Source organism: Centroberyx affinis, unplaced genomic scaffold (genome assembly GCF_046629955.1).
Source record: "Centroberyx affinis isolate AG114_WGS23_722 - 3 ecotype Tasmania unplaced genomic scaffold, CSIRO-AGI_Caff_v1 ptg004123l_1, whole genome shotgun sequence".
Lineage (NCBI taxonomy): Eukaryota > Metazoa > Chordata > Actinopteri > Beryciformes > Berycidae > Centroberyx > Centroberyx affinis.
In genome coordinates this window covers 110153-132978 of record NW_027281897.1, presented here as the reverse complement: position 1 = coordinate 132978, position 22826 = coordinate 110153, and the positions used below count along the sequence as shown (strand labels likewise).

General features: G+C 42.9%; 1 protein-coding gene across 2 annotated transcripts in view; it reads left to right on the top strand.

Annotated features, from left to right (window-relative positions):
* LOC139663803 (supervillin-like) overlaps positions 1 to 22826 on the top strand; it is a 55683-nt gene that overhangs the window by 5207 nt on the left and 27650 nt on the right. The window contains exons 1-5 of one of the 2 annotated variants that reach the window (XM_071542548.1): positions 5107 to 5165; positions 10049 to 10600; positions 15814 to 15848; positions 19730 to 19791; positions 22326 to 22417. In XM_071542548.1, coding sequence (XP_071398649.1) covers positions 10230 to 10600; positions 15814 to 15848; positions 19730 to 19791; positions 22326 to 22417 — 560 coding nt within the window. In that variant the 5' untranslated portion in view covers positions 5107 to 5165; positions 10049 to 10229. Of the gene's footprint in view, positions 1 to 5106; positions 5166 to 10048; positions 10601 to 15813; positions 15849 to 19729; positions 19792 to 22325; positions 22418 to 22826 lie in introns of those variants that run through there. The other variant, XM_071542547.1, reaches the window with a different exon arrangement.

The following is a 22826-nucleotide window of genomic DNA, read 5'->3' as shown; positions in this document are numbered from 1 at the left end:
GAGGGAGAAACACGTTTTGACTTTGCACTCGATCTCTGTGTACCTCAGTCAGCCTCAGGTTATTTGCTCTTCATATTTAAGGCATTTTACTTTTTACATTTTACTTTACGCATCACTCCCAGAGTGACTTTTACTGAGTGAGCAGTGAGGGGTTCAGTGACTTGCTCAAGGGCACATTTTTTGGTTATAGGTTGATCTTAATAACCATTTGCAGAATGTGCTACCATTTCAGTATGCAACTGAAACCATCAGATTAGTTTATGTCTCTGTTATTGGTCTGGCATTAAATGGTTAATAGCACTACTGTTAATACTGTATCTGTCAGCCATAACCCATCCCCCCGCAAGTTGGGAGCCCCTTAACCCCTTCGCCCCCTACTCAGTAGCATTCCAGCTGTCCAGATGGTGTCTGCTCTGCACAGTGGACGCCAGAGCTCAGAGAGAGACCCCATGACCGGGATATGCCAGATGAGTCGTTCCACCCCACTGATTTCTCCCCCCTCCTCTCTAACCCTCTCTCTCTTTCTCTCTCTGTTCAGTCTTGCCTCTTTCTTGCAGGGCGCCTCTCTGGAGATGAACAAGTTTTAAAGTCCATGCTGATAAGTTGTTGACAAGTGGAAAAGTCGAATTAGACGGTTTCCAGGGGGAGACGCAGCTCCGTAGTTCATAGAGCAAGAGTGATATTAGAGATTACTCCCCCACATTTCAGTGTTTAGCCTAGGATTTTTCAAGAAGTAGGCTTGCATGGTAATGAAGCAAAAAAATCATATCTCAATTATGTCATGAATTGGGATACATGCAGACATAGTTTATCATGTATCATAGTTTATCATAGAGTATCATGAATGGACTAATTGTTCTCCAGTTGTCATATATTTGTTTGGAGTAAACAATAAGGTGAGGTCATGCATTTTCATTACTGTTTACATTTTCTAGCTTCTTCTCTCGAACACAGTAGTTTGAAGTGTCCAAAGTCATTTGTTTGGCAAATTCTTCCACCGTGGCCGTTTTAAAATTTTTATTGGACAACAATGTCCTTTGAGTAGAGATGCACCGATTGCAATTTTCTTGGCCGATTCCGATTTCCGATTTTTTAAAAGTCTGACCTGCCGATTCCGATTTTGGCCGATTCCGATTTCCTTTCTAAGAACTATAATTGACAGCACACACAAACATTTTTGTAACTTTTCTTTAATGGAAAATTAAAATTCAATTGTATGTTCATAATAAAACATTGACTATTAATAACTTACATTTTCTCCAAAACTGCACCAGGTTACAGGACCTTCTCTCACTCTCACTCAAACAAATCTCAAAATAAAAAAGTGCTCCAGGTTACTGGACAGAGCTTTTTTGAACAAATAAAATCCAAATGAAAATGAATTGCAGTATATCCCACTTTATACTTTCCCGAAAGAAAACAGGTGCAACAGATCTATATAACAACACACGGACTATTACTATTATGGACTATTATACAACAGGTAGTTCCGACCAAGCAATCTGATTGGTCAACTAGACATTTAGAACGTGATCAAATCAGCATGACAGCACACCTAGCCGTGCTCATCACTAAATATTACTCCGCCATATTATCATACAATATATTTAAATATAACGCTACGCTAACTCTGTTCAGCCTTGATGTTACAGACGCTCTGCCACCCATCAGCTGTGCACGGCGCTACTAGCTTAAAAATACATGTGAAGTTCGCGGACGTAGTAGCTAAGTCTGTCCATGGAAAAAATATTTTTTTCAGCAGATATCTTAGTTACAACAAGATTGAGCTAGCAAGGCAGTTTTGTGTTTATATGTGTCGTATTTATTCAGTTTGGGAAATCCCGCGATCTCTAGAAAGCATTAGCTCCAGTTGGCTGGCTGACTCAACAGGGACTAGAAATCGTCTCTGTTGCTAGGTCGTAACTAAGGCTCCGCCTACTTGCTGGAGTAGTAAACTAGGTTCCATTACATAGGAGTCTACTGACGTGACTGATTGTTTCCAGTTATTAGTCAGACCCCAAGTATTTCCAGGGAAACGGAGATAACACTAGCAAAACGTTTTTTATTTTGAGAGTGAATTGCCCCACAATATGAATACATTTTGTTTGTATCTTTTATTTTGTTGGTAACTGTTGTATAATCGCAATATTACACTCGAGGGTGTGCGTTACCGTCATTATTGGCACCACAGTGATGCGGTCAGGACCGAGGCGCTTGCGCCGAGGTCCGTAAGCATCACGGTAACGCACACCCTCGAGTGTAATATTGCTTAATTACAGCGGAGTTTTTACCGTTGTCTTAAATTTGACCGGCACAGAATCGGATATATGAGACTGATCGGCCGGTCACCGGTCATGGCCGATCAGCTGAAAACCGGCCGATTCCGGTCACCGGCCGATCGATCGGTGCATCTCTACCTTTGAGCACACTAGGAAGAAAGTGGGGCCAGGAATTAGTAGAATAAATACTGGAAGTACACAAGGAAGTAGTAAAAAATTAATCAAAACATCTTCAGCTTGTTCTACTCACAGTGATTGACCCAGATTAGCTTACACACATTGGCCACAGCCTTGCATTGAGTGCACTGATAAGGTCCTGGACAAATTGCATATTTTTCACTCTTCCCACCAAGTTTGGCAAGTTTAGTGCACTAGTGTTGTTGGAGCGAGGCAATGCTTTCCGTAAATCAGTGGCAAACATGTGTACCAAAGGGAGGTGATTGGGGTAAAGGTAGGTGCTTTCGCTGTAGCTACTACATCTGTCCTATAAACAGCCTGTGTGGGTGTTTGGGTCTGGCCTACATTAACTCTCTGAAGGGAATCCAACTTAGTACATTGTGTGTGGTGTGTGCACGTGCGTATGCGTGCGTGTGATCTGCTAGCTAGATAAAGCCCCATAAACCCCACCCTGCCTACTCCTCACTCCAGCCTCTGTGATCACAGCCTAGTAGGAAAGCGAATGTGTGTATTTGTGGAAGCCTGTTTTGTGTTCTAAGATTGCATGCCAGTGTGTGTGTGTGTGTGTGTGTGTTCTATGTGTGTTCTGTGTGTGTGTGTGTTGCTTTCCCGTACGTCACATTTAATGGCTCCTTTGAATGCAGCAAACAGAAAGCCGGAAGGCTGGGACAAAGGACTAGCCAAAAAAAAAAAAACCCACTCCAAAACAAACCGAGGAAAATATTTATACACACACACTTGTTCTTCTGTGTTAAACCTCATAGCTTCATTGAGCATTTGGAATACATAAGCTGTTGTCTCTCTTAACAAAGACTTCAAGGCACAGCAGAGGAAGCAGCACGCTTTCTTTGCCCGGTGACAAGCATTGTTGGTTCCGCCACAATGCCACTAAATCTCAAGCAGGTCAGTTCATACAGTTGTTACAGTGTCAGTTACAAAGGCAAAGCAGACTGCAGGCATGAGTAGCCGGGAGGTTGTTATGTCAACTGCCTTATGGGTGGCTGGCTACAGTCAGCAGGACTTCTGGTAAAGGGGATTTGGGGGAGTTTGTGTGTGTGTAAGAGGGAGAGAGAGAGAGAGAGAGAGAGATGGATTAGTCTCAGGCCCTGTTTTTGCCCCATCCTCCTCCTCCTCCTCCTGCAGCAGACCCCATCCTCCCTCCACCCCCCGTACCAGCAGACTGGGGCCTCTTGGCACCCTGGAGACACATGCCCCACAAAGCCATCACATCCACCCCCACAAAAGCCCCTTCTCTCCACCCTCCTTTCCATCTTCTCTCGCCTCTCTCCCCCTCCTCTAACCTCTCTAGTTCTCTCCGTTCTCCTATTCTACCCCCCTTCTTCTCTTCTGCGCTCTACTCTCCCTGTTCCCCTTTTCCGCATGCTACTCAACCCCCTCATACGCTTCGTCCTCCTTCCGCTACTCTCCCCGCTTCTTTTTGTCTCCTCACCTCCCCTTCACCCTCTTTTTCTCCCCTTTCCTTACCAGCTCAATCCCAAGGAAGAGTTGAGTCATGTCAGTGGAGGGCTTCTTCCACGTTAGAACAACACACCCCTTCTGTCAGCGTCCTCCTCTCAAGCACTCTATTAGTGGAGGCCCACTTTAGCAGGATGGTGTTGAAAAGCTCTGCAATTGCAATTAAATCTTCATTCTGCCTATGGTTGCAGGCAGGGCCCTTAAACCAGAATAAGTGCAAAAAGATGGCTTTATAATGAGAAACACATTGGCTACTCAATATGTGGTCGATTATTGTAAGAGGGTGGTTAAAAAAACACGTGACACACAATAGACCCGCCCCCTTCTACAGTGTTTTCAGATGCATTTGTTGGGTTGAATGGATTGGGTGTAAGCCACTGCTTAGCACATGTAAAAGGTAGGGTTATTGGATTAGGGACTAATGACCCACGCTCAAGCCTATCTGCTCTTACTCGCTAGTCACATGACCTGGCAGCAGTCACACACACACATACGACATACATACTGTACACACTGCAGGAATTGAGAGAGGGCACACACTTTTCCCGCTGCCCAGTGATATGCCAGACTTAGCCTCTCTGTTATGTCACTTTTGAATGCATAGTGAACATAAAAAGGTAAGATTGTGTTTTCCTTGAATCCCTGACAGGACTTTTTATGACTTTTTTTTTACACTGCAATAAAGGTGCAAAGACTTGGGAGACGAGGGAGCAAACGTAAGCCACTGGAGTCCGTTCAGAGGCTTAAAGCAAGGAAATATCACTTTTGGAAGTCCTTCAAATGTCCGCAAGGAAATTACTGCTTGACGGTTCTGCACTTCAGAATATACTTAATAGTCCATCTTTATGCTGTCCTCCTTAAGGGTCCTTGAACCTAGTCCAGAATCCCTAAAAACTGCAACCGCTGATGAACTTTTATGAAAAAGGACTGGAAATCTCGCTGTTTTTGCCTGCTGCCCCTGCGATCCGTGCATTGGCACCTGGTTTTCTCAGTGGAGCAAAGTTTCCACTCTCCACCCTCTTCCCTTAGGAAGAATGTGTGTCAGAAGCTGGCTCTATCTTTAACTGCCTCCTCTCTCTGTCCATGGTGAAGGAGGGTTGATGTCTCTGTGTCTTAAAGCCTCTGTATTTGACTCTCGCGGCAACTTTATTTGGATTCCTGGATTTTTATGGTGGCAAAGCGTTGTCACAATAAAATAATTGCTGGCATTCAGAGGCACAGCCTTCTTCAAGCGTGAGTAAACTTCCAAACTTGCAAATTTTAAATCAAACATCTGTCAAATGGGATCAAGTGTAAGACTTTGATGATGAGCAAGAGTTTCAAGATAAAAAAAAGATGAGATAAAACCAGTGATCCCTGTGGGGAGATTGAGTAAAAGCTGAAGTGAAATGATGCTGAATCATTTTCTTGACATGATTATTGCATGACGAAGGAGTGACTGGACACACTGATACCACAATTGCTATCGGTGGTTGGCTGGTAGCTGTCTTTGTTCCATTAGTGCTGTGACCCCTATCATTAGACGGATGACTTATAGGGAGCTGTGGGCACTATGGTCAAACTGAAAGAAAGAGTGTCTCTCATAAGACATTAATAGTTTGCTAAACAGAGCTTGCATGCAATGGTGCTTGGCCCTGGGCCATGACTAAACCCCAGGCTATCACTCTGTGTCTTCAAGCTTCAGTTTTGGCACTCCTGTTGACTCATTATATGAGAAATCCCCAGATTTTTTTATTTTTTTATACAGTCAGTATTCCATGCAAATCCACTGTGTATAAGCTTAGGGTGTTGCCTGCATTCCTGCTCCATACTCTTGTGTGGACACGTGAATTCTGAAGGAATCCACCAACTAATGGACTACAGGTCAGCATTTGCCCCCCCCCCCCCCCCCCCCCCAGGCAGTTTTCTGCCTGGCCCTTGTCTTGCTATGAGTAGAATGAACCCTTGAACTGATGTTTAAGGTATATACTCTCTATATACAGGTGTTTTCCCATAAGGACTCCCAGTGCTTCACACGTGCAGATAGTGACACCAGTGGGCTATGAGTAATGAGGATGGGGTCTATAGGTGAGTTTGGAACCTGTAGTGTTATGACTTCCCTGCTGCCCTCCTGTCTTTTAGTGTGAATTTATGCAGAAGTTGTCAGGTGCTCCCAGCTCTGAGTTTCACTTTCTTGTCTTTTATCACAATGCTAGACTGAACTGTGGAAGGACTAAGACAAGTTCAATTTGGCCTATTCCCACCTTTTAAGCATTCACATCATATCTCTCTCAAATAAGTTATAATCAACTCACTAGTCCCTATCAAATTGCAGCAAATTCTGTCTATACTTCGTTAACTTTCTGCCGGGTGCAGGGAGGGATGTTGATTCTGAAACTTTTTGCTAACATAATGAGAGATTTCTCAAAAAGTGTATTTTATGAGCTTTCTACTTAAATACCTCCTCTCCCTAAAGGTCGAGTTATGAAGTTCTGACCTCAGTGTTGTTGAGTTAAATTTGTAACCGGGCAAAAAGATAAGGGGACTTTAGATACAGGTAAACTGCAGGACTCGCTCATATGGACATAGATAAAAGGGTGAAAACTCTCCCTACACATTTCAAATCCTTTTAGAACCCTCTGGGATGTTGCAACATCTCCCTTGGTGGTATATTAAATCTTTTAGTACATATTTGCAGGTAAACAAAATCAATATAAAAAGCATGACTGGTTTAGAGCTCTCAGATTTCCAAGAGGAAATGATGATACTGCCTCTGATACTCATTTGAGAGTGAGGGGGAAATATGGCTGTTGAACCCTTTAAAAATCGGTGCGCTGTCCTTGCCTATCCCTTCCCTCAAGGCAGCGTTGGACATTTGCCCAGTTTATGAGTACAATTCTCGGATTAATTGAGCTTTTATGAAGAAGGATATGGGGCGTGCTCAGGAAGTGACACACTTGGCCGTTGTTGAGACAGAGCTTCCTCTCATAGTCTGTAACAACTCCCAAGGGGCAACAATAGGTCAGAGATCATAACAGCGATTGGAAACAGGGCTCGGATTGTTTACATGCACGCGAAGAGCAGAATTAATATCACTCATCTGAGTTAGCTGCTCTAACTGGCAAACTGGCATTAAAAGATATGGAAGAAGACAGATATGCGGAAATCATCAGTGAAAAAGACATATTTGTGTCAAGCTGTATGTGCCCAGACGTGTTTTTCATGTTCTGTCCATCAACAAAACCTCAAATTGAGATATATGTGGCATTGAGTGCCGTCAGATCTGTCAGAAACAACAAGCTCCACCTAACGCTGATGAAAATGGATGAGGTAAAAATTGTAAAGAAAAAAAAAAAAATCACCTTTAACGTCTGCTTTTTTTGGAACATTTTAGGACATCGGACCTTATTGAGAGCTCTCTGAATGTCTTTTAGCTCTGCATGTTCCTGCTCGTTCCATCTATCTGTCTTTCTGAAGAAATAACCATAAATAGGTAAAGAGGAAAAAAAAAAACACACCTCCCAAAACAAATATCTTTGGGTGAGTTCACCATTCGCTGATAGGGGCGATGATTTCTCATGTGTGACTCACAACTTCGTCCCCCTTGTTGCTTAAAATAACAGATGTGGCTTCCAAACAAAGCAGCCTCTTTGTTTTGGATCTCCATGGTCCAGCTTTTAGCGTACTGTTTAGCAGTCCTTTTATAGGTAGTGACCTAGGTGCATTATGTAAGGGTGTGCATAGTCCTGAAATCAACATCGAACCTCAGGAACCTTTTGCCTTCATAAGGAGATTCACATGCTTTGCTTTGGGTTGGAAGGTTAATTCAAGTTCACTCAAGTTAATGATGACGACATTAGTTCTTGCCTAGGAACATGGCTACTCGCCTAACACGGGTCAGAGCATCACAGTGTGCCGCTCTATCAAAGATACTTTCACTGTAATATTCTTTGGATTGAGTTCACGACCTAAACAAACCACACTTTATCTTGAAATGTTCATCTTTTTAAACCTAGACCAGCAATGTGAAATGACTCCCAGTCAGGATATCCTGTTCTTTTTGAACCATGCAGCTACTTAAAGGCTCCAGGCTGGAAAGTTATGGATGCACCGCTACTAATTGATTAGGCCTACATATTTAATAGGCTATTTGCTCCTCCCTTTACTGTATGTAGTAAAATCCCTTTTAAGGTTTAGCCTCCTCAGCTCTACTTCCATCCTGTTCTTGATGTGTAAAATGAATTTTCATTAATAAATGCCTGTGTGAACGTATATAAATATTTGAGCAAACAAAATTCAAATGTTTGAATATGTGAAAAAATTTAGACAACTAGATCTCCACTGGTTGATTGAATGCTGTGACAAAAGAGGGTCAAAACTCAAACCAGCCATCTCACTATGCAATTGAGTTTTGTGTGCGCTTGTTTCGCCTTCTCACATGAGCAGCTGCGCAACCACAAACGAGGCCGCACTCAAACATTCAGAAATTAAATATAAATCTAAATACAAATCTTTTCTTGCATGTGGGTTGCATGTAGTTGTTTGAATTTTTTCACACATTCAAACATTTGAATTTTATATGGCTTGGATACTTACAGTATATCCTGGTAGTTGGACTAACTGGACTGTAAATAATCTATGCTCATTTGTAAATTTAGTTTAGTAGTAAGGACAGATGAAGAATTGTTATTGTTAGTGCATTTTTCTGTGGGTGGGTATAGGGTGGACATTTCCCAGGAGTGTCGGTGTCTTCAACATCACAGAGGCTTATAACAAGGACCAGACACCGTGTAATTGTAAAGTTACAGTTTGTGGTTATACAATGTCCAAACTTTCACAAGGGAGGCACTGTGGTCCCTCATTGTTTAGCCAAGCGCTGTTATGTTAGGTGGAGGAGGGCTGGGTCAGGTCAAGGTGAAGGCACACATACACACACACACACACTGACACATTTCCTGTGTAATATTTCAAAGACATATTTTTAAGGGGACCAAGAGTCATGATTTTGTTTTGGCTTTTACAGCCCAGCAGGTGGTTTTGGGGGTGAAGGGGCGCCTTTGGAGATTTGTGCAAGCCTGTCATCATTACAGAAACATTCTTGGAGTGAGGTCATTTATTCTACCTTATGACCCACCTCTCCTTTTCCTCCCACCTCCTTTTCCTCCCACTCTTTCCCTTTTCCCTCTGTCTCTCCTCAACTCTCTCATCACTAACATAACTCTAATACTTTCTCCCATACTGCTGTTCCTGACTATGAGCTATTAAATGTGAGATCCTATGTGATGAATTAACCCTTGCCCTCTTACTGTAGGGATCCCAGAGGGCTGCTTTAAGTTCCCCTGCCCACACCCCTGCCCCCCCCCCCCTCTTATATAAACATACCTCCATCCACCAATCACCCTCTTCTCCAGCTCCTGGGGTGTGTAGGGGCCGAAGCCCCAAAGCATCGTTAGCATACTTGCGCTGTGAGATCGGCTACGTCTGTGGAAAAGCCCTTGTGTTTTGTGTGGAGCAAGCAGAAACTGCGCACACATAACTTTTATTGCCGGTGTCAGCTGTGGATGCGTTTAAGTGAGTTTGCAATTGTAGAACCCCTCCATCGCCAGCCGTGTGGTTTTCTGCCCTGTGAGCTCATGCACTGTGCTTGTCGTTGTAAATACAGAATCATTACGGGGTTGGACGATGCTCAAGTGGCGATTAGGCCAAGGCACCAACCCTTCAATTAAGCAAGAAATAAAATAAGATGAAGAAGAATATATTATTTGATGTTTCTCTCATTCTCTCCCTCTTGCTCTCCCTGCCTCCCTCCTTCCCTTTCCAGCTCGCTCCATGTGAGTAGACTGAATAGAGGTTATATGAGAGTCTCAGTGCGGTGCTTTGCCAGCCAACTTGGGGGATGACTTGTCTTTGAGCAGAGCTGGCTGACATCATTCTCACGGGGGGGTTGTTAGCTGAGACAGGGCTGGGCTTGGCTTGGAGCTCCGCAGCTGAGGCAGTTATAGCTAGTTTCCTATGAAAGCTGAAGAACTATAAATCTTTGTGGTCCACTCAACTTTGCAGATTTCTGAGAGCCTGTCATAGGGAATTATACCATACAATGATGACTTATTAATGATGTTGGCCTGTCTTTTTTGCAGCACTGGGATGATGTTGATGGAGTGAGACATTTCTCTCCAGAGAGAGATCCACAACAAAGCTAATCAGCAAATTTGGATTAGGACGTTTGAAGAAGCCACTCAGTTGGTTGCATTCAGTGAAGAAAAGGTGGGTCCTCGAACCCCTGAACTCTGACTGCATTTGAATCGAGGGGTCAACAAAATGGATGGAATAGATACCTTGCAGAGCTCTTCCCTGGAGACCAAGGCCGAGCGGATCGCCCGCTACAAGGCCGAAAGGAGGAGGGAGCTCGCCGAACGCTATGGCAACACGGAGGAATTCACCTCAAAATATGTCCGTAGGGACAGGAAAATTGGCGACTCATCAGAAACGGTCTCTTCAGTGACCAAGGAGAAGGACAAACATGAGGATAATGGATCAGAGCAGACTTATACCAGGAGGGGCCTCCGAAATAAAGTAGCAGAACCTGTGGAGCACGCTGATAGTGAGTCCTCCCAGGACACAGCGGGCATTCAAGTTAAAACAGACACAATATTATCCTTGAAATCAGAACCTGCCTCTTCTCATTTCAGGTAAGTTTATTCACATTGTCTTTGGTTTAAAATAAATACCCACCTTTATCCCCAATGGTTTATGCAAGGTCAGTCACAGTACTCCGGGGTCAAAGACTAAGCCGATCAGGGATAGCGACACATTAATACTAGTTGAGCCAAGGATAACTTCTAAGGAAGAGGCTTTTATATGATCATCATCAGTCATTTTAAATGTTCATGTAGGTATTTCAATATTGACTCCAATTACAGCACAGGCAGAGTGCTGTGGATTAGCTATTTAGCCTAATAGATATCATAAGATAAAGATAAGATTGTACTTCATTGATCCCCTAGGGGAAATTCCGGGCATGATAATACGGGCATAATTTTACATTTACAAGTCTGCTTTGAATATCTTGTCTGGAGGCGGCACAAACCTCAGATCCCTCCCTAGTAGTGGCATGACAGCCAAGTAGCTTCTATCTGGAGGATGCCTTGATTTTAGAGAGCATCTGTAGTTCAGCAAGTACAGTATTAGGATTATGAAACTACTGAGCAAAAGTAGCTGGCTCCAAGTGAGTGAATAGGAGGCAGCTAGCCGGCACATAGTGAACACTTAGTGCTATCTCCTCTTTGAAGTAAACACCACTTCTAACATTTCCAAAATTGGCCATGTCTGGGAAGCGGCGGACTGCCATATGTTTTTTTGCCATGGCGTGTTTTGCTCCTGTGACACGCAAGCTGCTTGTTTTGGTTCAATTTACAGTCATATGGAGGAATCTGAATGTTTAACATGTCTGGGAATGACAAACAGGACTCATTGGTCTAGGGAGTGATTTGGGAGATTTTTTGAGTTTTCTCATTAGGTGCCAGGAATGTCCTGAGCACTGTGCATAGATACAGCAAAACATGTCCTGTCCTGGTTTTGGGGTTGTTTTTGCTGTAATCAAGATGGGGATTCTGCTGAGTGCACATAGCCAGGCTTGTCTGATCCTGACAAGCAGCCCGAGGGGATGAGGGGAGGGGAGAATAGAGATGAACAGACTGTAGAGAACAAGTAAGAGTTTGGTGGTTCTGGGGAAGGAGGGGTCTTTGAATGTGTCTTGACACAACATCTGTCAAGTGTTCATGCCCTGTGCTTATTGAACCAAGAAATGTGATTGACAGCCTGTTAGATGTTATCAACCAATTATTTTATTAGATTGGAAAAGACATGTCTTGTGTTGCAATACTCTTGCAAAAGAAGTGCGTGGTGTTTGACAGGTTGCAGCAGATCTCAGATATAGTGTGCTATATTGCTTTCCTGATAATCTTTAACAACAGTGGAGGTTGGGATTTGTTTTGGTTTTGGTTCCATGTCTGCACCAACCTTTGTCACAGTTTTAGTTTGAGTGCAGGGTTTAGTATTGAAATTGATCCTGTTTATACCTTATTTTTATGAAAGAGCCAATTCTAAGCATCAGTCTTATGCTTAATGGTGGATATGGAGGAAATCTGGCTAAATTAGGTTTTTTTTTTTACACAGTATTTAATATTTCTTCTTGCAGTGATGGTAATTTTCTTGCTGTGTAGTCCCACTACTGCTGAATGACTAGGCCTATTTGGCAAAACACTGGAGGATAGTCGCACAAAAGTTATAGACTAGCCTACACTGTCAATTACAGAGAGCAGGAAGGCGGGTTGACAGGATGATGTGTTTGTCTTGCATGCCTGTCACTTCGGCTACTAATCTAGTCAGTCCTGTTGTGACATTCGCTGTGTCGCACTCCAACTGTACAGCCTTGTATGCAGGCACACAGAGGCATCATGTAGGACTATACAGGGAAGGCTGTCTGGACACCAATATTATTAGGCAATAATTGTCTGTTTTTTATCAGCAGCTCCTCAGACGTTATTGGTCTTGGAAGCATTTTCACCATCACAGTGTTTCCATGAGCATTAAGCATCTTTCTTCCATTTAAATGAGGAAATCAGTTGAGTGTGGTTGATTCTATTTAGCAGCTGTCACGTACAGATGTAAAACAGGAAATAATTTCCTATTTTATGTATTGAAATGTACCTTCATTCAATATAGAAATGTATGGAGAAAAAAAAGTATTGTTTTAAAACCAGTAGCTATTGGATTTGAAACCAGACCTAGTTGTCAAGGTCAGGTCATTTCACCCACATTCACTGAACCTTCTCAGGCGACATGTTTGTGTGTCTGGAACAGGAATAGCAATAAGGAAACTGGAGCCCATCTCTCCTAGTGATAATGAAAACAAGTCTGTCAACAGGTTTATCTGCCACTGACAGGCATCCTGCCCTCGCTAAATTTACAGTTGAATGGTTACATTCCAAGACGCTGTATTTCATTCTTAGAATAAATTATTACTTGGAATTCATGCTCTATAATTGTATAAGTACAGATCCTGTATTGTCCCACAACCTAATTAAGTATTAGTTAATTTGGATGTAATCTCATCTCTCTGGCTCCCTAGTTGATCAACTGCCTTAATCTCTTCTATGGAGAATACATAGCCTATATAGAAGCATTCTCCAGAGTTGTGTTGTCTTATTCTTGTAAAAAATAATAGCTATAGCTAATGGCTGTTACCACACATCACTGTTGCGCAGCAGTCCATGCAAACTGATCAAACGCAGAAGTATGTCTCTTATCATGTGGCATCATCTGAATCCATTTGCATACAAGAGGTGTGTGAGAAACAAGTTGAGATGTGAACTTTTAACAACTTTTACTTCCTTCTATTAGGCTAATTACATTCTCTCTCCCCAACAAAGTTAGTATTTGGTAGGGATAAGCCTTAACATAGCTAATAACTTCAATGATTTTCTTAAAGGAGTTTTACTTAAATGTGAGCAATGATTCTGTTTGAGTATGTGTCAGATGATAGATATCTGGAACACAGTTTTTGATTAGTTTTCCTCTATTTTTGTGGCCAAATGTGCATGTTCACATGTGCATATTGCAGCTGGTGAGTGGCCTAATGTGCATTAATACCTCTGTCATACTGTAGGCCCGTGCTTCTCTCCTTGTGTGTGTGTGTGTGTGTGTGTGTGTGTGCGTGTGTGTGTGCATGTGTTCAGTCTGCTGTTATTTAGCGCTTGTAATAAACACCAGTAATTGTGATGCTGGGGTGCGAGGATGAGTCAAAAGCCTCCAGTTCTGAACAAGAACACAGGGATTTTAGGCTAATTATTGTTTACACGGCTGAACCATTACTGTATGTTGCTAAATCAGAGCTGCCTGCGGCATGAAGGCCCGAGCTTTCTTAGAGTTTAGCAAGCAAATTGGAAACAAATCGTCACCACATGATGGCAAAAAAACAAAACCACCAGGGAGTCTTATTTTACACCAGCAGAACTATTTTAATATTCCTCCATTATTCTATTCTTTCCCATTGCACTGCACAGTAATATTGCTCCTTTCTTCCCTAGTGTCTCCCTCTCTTGCTCTGTGTGTGTGTGTGTGTGTGTGTGTGTGTGAGTGACATAATTTCAAATAGAGCAAGTGAGAGAAGGAGTTTACTGTGTGTCTAAGTGTATGATTAATGACTTGACTGCTTGGATTTGGCTGTCTGTTTAGCTTTTCTCTCTCCTTCCACTTCCCCTATCGTTAACTCTTCATTACTCTCTCTATATTGCTGCTTTTCTTCTCTTCCTCTCTTTCCAATGCCTGTTCTTTTCTCCTTTATTCTCGCCTGCTCTCTTCTCTCTTTTTTTCCCTTGTTTTTTTTTGTAATCTTTTCTTCCCTGGTTAGTTTTGATGGTAGTGTGGAGCCGATGCGCGTGGCTCCTCCCCTCCAGCCGCCAGTCAAAGAGGGGGCGGGGTCGACCAAGCGTCGCCGAGCCCTGCGGTTGCTAAGGGGGGTGTCGGAGGGAGGCTGCCTGGCTTACAGGCGTTTTGAGACACAGGCGGTGTCAGCCGTGGAGATCGCCCAGAGCCAGGGGTACGCCTGCAGACAGACTTTCTAAGAAGCTTGTAGTGAGGAAGTATACTGTAGCGGCATAGCGTGGCATAGTATAGTGCTTTTACCTGTGTGGCTCAAGTGAAGTAGGTTATGTGATACTGTATGATCAGTTTGAAGTTTGTGTCTGTGTACACAGGTTTGTGCCTCTCTGTTACACTATCCTCTCCACTGTACCTACAGAACATTGTGATCTTCCATCCCATCTCCCCACCTCTCCCACAACACCCCATCCAAAATGTCCACATTGACCTTCTCCTTGCATTTTCAGATTTCCCCCTACATCATACAGCTTGACTCGGGCCTGTCAGGCCAACGCTGACAAATGTCTCCCCAGAAATCGAGCCCAAGGCATGTCTTAACCCTGACTAAAGCCCACAATTACTCAGAATTTCCCAATAGGACATTTGGTCTTAACATTACTTTTCAACAATGTTTTGGAAAGCAAACTTGACCCCAACTTACAGGAAATTCAGCCTAACCCAATCCAGGCCCACCGGGTTTAGTCAGAGCCTAAATATGGCCTAAATACCAGGCTCTACAGCCCTGTCTAGGCTCCCCCTCTTCAGTTCACCTTTGACCCCTCCCAGCTGTCCACCGCGACTCACCATTGTGTTTAAAGCAGCCCTCTCCTCTGCTCCTGTTACATCATCGCTGCTGCCTCCCAGGCAGCTGCTCTCCCCATCCATATTTAACGCCTATTACTTAGAGATGAATGGCCATCTTCAAATGCTATGCTACACAGGCACTGCTGTTATATCATTTTCAGTATGGGGTTGGGAGAGCAGCATAAAAGCATGAGTAGATGTTGTAGGATGCTCGTCATGTGAGGCACGGTAAGTGGCGTTCTGCAGCGCTGTTGTTACTGCAGTAAGCATAGTCTACATGCTGTATTTTGCTTGATCTGAGAAAATGTGTGCGTGGTTGTGTGTGTGTGTGTGTGTGTGTGTGTGTGTGTGTGTGTGTGTGTGTGTGTGTGTGTGTGTGTGTGTGTGTGTGTGTGTGTGTGTGTGTGTGTGTGTGTGTGTGTGTGTGTGTGTGTGTGTGTGTGTGTGTGTGTGTGTGTGTGTGTGTGTGTTGCATGCAAACATGTTGCATGCAAACAGTTTCTATCTGCTGTTGTTGAGTGTACATGTATGGATTACAGTGCTGTATGTCTGACTGCACATACTCATGTTTCTGTCTATTTTGCAAGCGTTGTAACAGTCATGTCATTTTTGTCATCACTTCAGTATCTCAGAGTGTGACCTCATTTGTCTCTCTCTCTCTCTCTCTCACTCCTAGGCTGCTGGAAACTGACGACTCGGAGGAGCCAAAGGGTAAGAACTCTCCTCTTTCACTGCACTCAAATCCTCTTTTGTGCTGCAGACACTCCTTTATTTCCCAGCTCTTTGTAGTGCTCCCTATCGCTCAGTGTTCAAGGAATAAAGAGCTTATTACTGATGTCAGATCACCTAGCTGGCTTATAGATGTGGGATAAAGAGGGCTTTTTAATACCGTGCCACTGAGGTGGAATGAAAGGGAATGACAAATGTTCCGATGTCATTGGCTGTATTTTGTTCGGTGTGTGTGATTTAAAGTGAATGTTTTGCCTCAGGGGATGGTTTTCTGTGTCAAAAGAGGGGAGATGGCGCTGGGCACGTGTCTGCAGAGTGTTTGTTTGAAAGACAGTGAGTCAGTGTTCAGCCAACGACCATTAAAAAGTTGAATTTATAAATGGACCGCTGGCTGCCCTCCTGACCACCTGAGCCCACAGCCTGAGAGTCTCTCTGTCTGCCTGCATGCGTCTCTGCTAACCTGCCTGTCTGTCTCTATGGCTGCCTGCCTGTCTGCTTGTTTGCTGGTCTATCTGCCTATCTGTATTTTTTTTTTTCCATCTGTCAGTCTTTCTGATTGTCTGCTTGCCGGTCTGTCTGCCTCCATGCCTACTTGTCTGCCTTTCTCTCTGTCTACCTGCCTGCCTGTTCTGGTTTTCTGCTTTTCTGTCTACTTGCCTGTCTGTGTCTCTGTCTGCCTGTCCAGCTGCCTGTCAACCACCTCTACATCACACTAGCAGGTGTGTGTGTGTGTGTGTGTGTGTGTGAGAGAGAGTTGTGTCTGACAGATGGGAAGGTCACAAGAGCAGGACAGCAAGGAACCTGCAGCATATTGGGACAGGTCTCATTTGCACAACAGGTTATTTATTTTTTTTTACCTCCATTTAAACCAGGAAGTCTGGAACAACAAGTCCTAATGATTTTCAAAGGAACACTGTTTTCTGAATAATAGCTTGAAGACAATAAGCATTTCTTTCTTGAGACTTTTTCCAGCATTTCTGCCCTATTTGATATTATGCACAGAGACGGGAGAGGTAACACAGGAGAGAGACGTAGGTTGTGAGGCAGATTGGAACCCATGATGTTGTGTGTCTTTATTTTCAACAAAGCCTATTAGCTTTGAATGAGTCTTATTTGAGTCTTTTTAACAGTTTGATAGGATCAACATCATCGTTAATTGAAATGATGCAGATTTTTCTTATGGCTTTATGAAATAAAATGCTTGACAACTGAGGTGCTTACTCACCTCTTGCCACTGGTGATGCATGAAAAGTTTTTCATTGCAGCAGCATAGGCTCTGCATGCTGTGCCCAATGTATTAAGCTGGTTCTAATCTATGATCATAGGCTGTGAAATTCAAAACACAACGTCAGAAATGAACCGGCAATGCCAGATGGATGACATGCCTACGCTGCTAACGTTCTGCCGACTGCCACAAATTGTTTCATACTTTTTACGGCATACGTGCAACGCTTTCTTGAATTGAAACTTTTTTTTTTCAGTGGCTGATCAATTGGTGCACCCCTAGTTAACACAGTTAGCACAGAAGACCCAAATATTCAGTCTTGCCCAACTTCAATGCCACAATTCAAGAGGTATGTTAAGTTATGAAGAAAGCAAAGGTTGGACAGGACAGGAAATTAACTTACTGGCGGATTCCAAAGTTCCTCAGATGTTTTCATGATTTGACCCAAAAAAATGCATTTTCCACATAGACGATTGTTACCTGAGCGTTGGCAATGCATTCACTTGGCTGTTAGTGCTTCCTCTCCAAGCTGGCTGGCTCCAAGCTGACTTGGTTCTCTGAGCCAGAACGCCCCTCATGGTCACATTGTTTCCCCGACCCCTCAGCTGTTCCACTCACCAGCAGTGCATACTAACATCTAAGCGGTCAAAATAATGGCACATATACTGTACACCTTCACTTGGTGTAGATGATGTTTCCAAGTGCACCTTGCCATACTCATACCTGCCTCAGTACAGAATGTTTTTCCAGTGTATTTTCTGCACACTTTGGTTAAGAAAAGGTATGCTGTCCAAAAAACAACAAAAAAGAAATGAAAGAAACCAGCAAAATGAACAACTGAGGTGACTGACTCTTCTGACTATTCTTTTTGTACTATTGGGGTGCCACTTCTGTCTTTGTTTCTGAGGTTAATAGTTTAGTTTATGGCAGAGCACCCAGCAAGAGTTTTTTTGGAGAAGCCTGAAGCATCATGCTTGTTTTTCACTGTGCCATACCCATTGCAGGCCACAGTACTTGTTCAATGGAAAAAAACTATTAGGCTATCCCTGTGGCAGGAATAAAAAGCGAGAAGAAAATCCTGCTGAAAAGCGTTTTATGTGTGAATTTTGATCCACTCTGCACCGTTCCCCAGAGCCTGCTGGGTAATATTCACATTAGCCCTTACTCCATTGGTCACTGCCAGGACTTGGGGCGTATCCGATTAGCTCTCCAGGGCTGGAACTGAGAAGTCCCGTGAGATGGATGAGAATACTTATGGAAGAATAAGGAGGTTTTTCTATCCCTTGAGTTTTTCTTTTCTTTTTCTTTTTTTTACCTCTCACAGACGTTGGATAGTGGATGATGTGAAAGGGCTTGGACTGAAGTCAAAACCAAAAGAGTACACTATGAGTAGAATCACCAGTCTGCAATGCTTAATGTTTCATCATCTGAACTAAATCATGCTGAGTTTTGGACAGCAGGGGATCTTGGAAAGATGACGCAAAAGCAGGCTGTTAGGCTTCAGCGAAAATCTTCACTGGAAAAAAGGGGGTTTTCTTTGAGATGTGCCATTGTTTTGGATTTGGATTTATTTTTATGTCTGAGGAAGACCATTTTGGCATCACATTGTCATGGCAGTAAAACTAGATTTACAGTGGGAGAATGGAATTGAGCGTGTTGACTTAACTCTTTTGTGTTGTTGTGGATTACAATAAATTTTAATGATTTCCGTATGTTCAGATTAGAAGATGACATTCTCGCGGCTGTTTCTGCTTAAATAGACAGCATATAAGAAATAATGCTCTCTCGCTCTCTCTCTCTCTCTCTCTCTCTCTCTCTCTCTCTCTCTCTCTCTCTCTCTCTCTCTCTTCTCTTTCTCTCTTTCTCTTACACATGCACACACAATGTAACAGTATCCCTCTTAAAAAATCCATTATCTCACCATCAAACTCTCCACTCACTGATGGACTCAAGCAGATTTTTTTTTACCATCCCCATATGTCCATATGTCCCAGCGGAGCCTGATGACATTTCAAACCCATCCTGAGGCCTAAACACCTGTGTTTCTCAATGTTCCTCTTGCTCCATTAATTTCCTTTTCTGATCCAAAGGGTTTAAGAAAAAGCCAGTGAGATTATATCCTGTGAGTTTCCCAGTCTGTATTTTTTTTGACGCTGTTGTTCCCACGTGGGAAAAGTGCAGTTTATGTGGGAAAAGACTCTGAGGTCTGTGTGAGTACAGCTCATTCCCCCTCCGAATACAGCATATCTTGGCTGATGGAGAGATTGGTGTGTGTGGGTCTGTGTGTGAATGTGTTTGCGCGTGCATGCAGTGTCTATTATATATACTTCTGTGCATGTATGCGTTCACCTCTGTGTTTGTGTGCAATTGTGTTCTCTATTTATATAAAGCTATAAGTCTGTGGTTGACTGTGTCTGACCTCACCATCTCCCAAACCATAAACAGTGCGTTTTGTTGTGGAAGCCAAACACACACTGTCTATTATCCTAAACCCTCATTCTAAGGTGACACCCTGGCTGATCATACGTGGCTCCACTGACAGAAAGCAACGCTCTACACTATTGAAAGAAAAACCCAGTGACTTCTCACCAATGTAACCCCGGTCAACCCTGTGTGTGTTTGTGTATGTGTTCTCCAGTTGACAGGAAGCCTGCCGACCCAGCCAAGGGGAGTGTGGCTTCCAAGACGTCTCTTTTTAAGGTAGGGTATTTTAGGTTTGCCTCCCCCTTATCCACACATTTTATATTGTAGGCTTGAGTACGTTAGTGTGAGTGTGTATTTGTCACACATTGAGAAAACGTTGACATGTTGTAGTGTGGACACAATTTGAACACAAATATCAAATTAATCAGTTGTCAACAGTGTATTTAAACTCATTGGCAATCAATCTGCCATGAATGCTTTGCAAATGCAAATGTGTGTGTAATGCATGTCAAATCTTTTCCTTTCCCTTGTTGATTTCCTCATAGCCCTTTCCAATCCATCTGGTGTACCCATCCACCCCCCTTTCTCCATTAATAACAAATTGAGCTGTTGCATAGAGCCCTGAGCTGCACCTGGATACACACTTGGCCAAAGTCGTGGCTTCACACACACATTGTCCTTGGAGGTCCTATAGGCAGTGGTGGGAAGAAAAGTCTAGAAAGCTAGAAGACACACTCATGGACATTCAATTGAAAATATTACTGCAATAACTTTCCCCACTCAAATGTATACATGCATATACTTTTGTACATACTTTGAAATGAGTCGAGTATCTGCCTTTCTCAGGCCATTTAGGCTCCAGAAGTGGTTAGTTTTCATTATAGCAGATGTAAATGGCTGTGTGTAGCTGTTCTAACTTGGCCTTCGCAGACCAGGAGCAGTGCCAAGGCTTGGCCAAGTGAACCCAGATGGCAGCAAGCCGCTCCAACCAAAACCTGCTGGGAAAACAGGCTCCCACAAAGGGCCTATCACTCTGTCACACACTGTGTCCTTTTCTTTCTTTCTTTCTTTCTTTCTTTCTTTCTTTCTTTCTTTCTCTCCTTCTTTCCTCCCCCTCTCCCTCCCTCGCTCCCTCCCCCCACTCTGACTTAGCTCTCTGTTATTTCAAGGTGTCCCTCTTGTGAGTGAGATTTAAAAACAACAATGAGAAATCGTCCTTCCCTGTCTCCACTTCTCCCCAATCACTAATTTCTTCTTTCTGGAGTCCCTGTTGAAAGCTAGTGAGTCAGCGTCTCCAGCAGGAGAGACTAAGTATGAGTGAGATCAGGGCAGCGTGTCTGCTTTTCAAAGCTGATGAAGGCTGTGCAGACGAAATGTGTTCATGGTGACCTCTGACTAAAGACACAACTCATTGATATTTCAAAAGTCCTGACTAGACTGGTTATTGAGTTGAGCACTTGTGGCCTCTACTTGTCATATTCCAAATGACTTTAAAACCATTTTAAGGGAAAATAAAGTCCTAGAGTTTATTATTCTGTTACTTCTTGAATACAAATGATCCATTCTGTCAAAGTGTTGTCATATTGTCAACCAAGGACTTAACCAAGGATAATTATATACAAAAAAAAAATATAAAAAATTATTTGCTTTAATTTGTTGGTGTCAATCATTTTCTAAGAGTTAGCATCAGTTGAGTTGGTGTTTATTTTTTATTTTGTTTTTTTTTATAAAAAAAACTCTTAATTTGATTTCCTTTGCTAGCCTCTCTGTTGGAGGTCCACTCCTCTCCCCTGGGCCTTGGTGGACTGTTTGTTTACAGACAACCTCTCACAGCTGCATGGTTCCTATGCAGATCTGAAAAGTCTGGAAAACTAAAGAAAAAAAGTTTAGGAATTGCACAAACAATTGGAAAGTAAAAATAAAACAAACGTATTGCAACATATAGTTGATTAATCCCAATACACAAATGACTATTTGTAATTGTAATTAATTTCACACGTACTTGCTGTAAAGAATAATCTTAAACTGCAGAGTGTAGTGTTTTAGTTTAGAGTAGTGTTGTGCAACTACTGTCAGCATATATCAGATTGAACATTGACAAGAAATCTTCAAGAAGTATGGAATTTTGAAATGGAAAATGGGTAGAAAGTCTGCAATTGGCTGACTGAGAAGAACTGGAATTGGTGAATAGATCAATTCTCTCTCTCTCCCTCTCCCTCTCTCTCTCTGGACTTTTCCCACTTTGGAGTGAACAACAGATCACTATATTGTTTTCTTTAGCAATCATCGCTCTTAGTTTGAATTGTAAAATAGCCTAAATGTCTGTTACCCTCCATTGACATCACTGTCTACCCATCAGGTCTTAAAATGGACAGTACATCAGGGACGGTAAAAAAAAAAACTTAATAGGAACTCCCTTGAGAGGACTTTGCTTTAATGTGGAAAATACCCACAGTGCTCCTGTCTCTCTTATTTTAGTCTTTACTGTATGTACTCGGGGTTGGTTGACTTCGCATACTTGCTCTTTTCCTGCAACACCCTGCTTTAAAATCTTGCACACCCTCAAGCCCAGTGCAACCACAGTCTTCCTCTGTTGACCACTGAGGAACTCCACTGGAGTGTTTTGGGGAGTGAACTGCCTTGTGTACCTGATTGGTACTTTTAGATTAGCAAGGGGAGAGCGTTATACATTCTGTTCTCCTTCCCCTAAGGTATTTTTTTACAGTTGCCCTGGGACTTCAGCAGCGTTTTGTTTCACAAACCCGGTTCTCTAACCTTTGGGCTACGGCCGCCCCTCTCTCTGCCTCTAGGAACAGGAGAAGACGGAGGAGGAAAGCAGCGGTCGCCATGCCAATGACAGAGTAAAGCCAATCACCAGTGAGGAGGACGGAGCCTCTACCAGTGGGCGGGCTCAAAGAGATGTTCAATTACAACTGAGTTCACTTCTAACTGAATTTGACAGGATAGCAGAATTGCCATATTACCCAATTATGCAAATTGCATTGCATTTGCAGGAAACTCCAGGATGGGTAATTGATGTTTGACTCCTAATTGAGTGTATAACATAGTTAGGTATCTGCAGTCTTATGTTGCTCCAGTCGTGCTGTGAATTTTGTGGACTACGGTACACTACATATGGTACAATACAAGCACAGAGATTGAATCGATTAGACCTTTAACCAACTCTCTCTCACACACACACACACACACACACACAGACTGAGAAGGCTTGTGGATGAATGGAGCAAAACAAGTAATTAAAGGCCAATTGAAAGCGGTCTAATGATGTAAACAATGCAAAGAAGAACCAG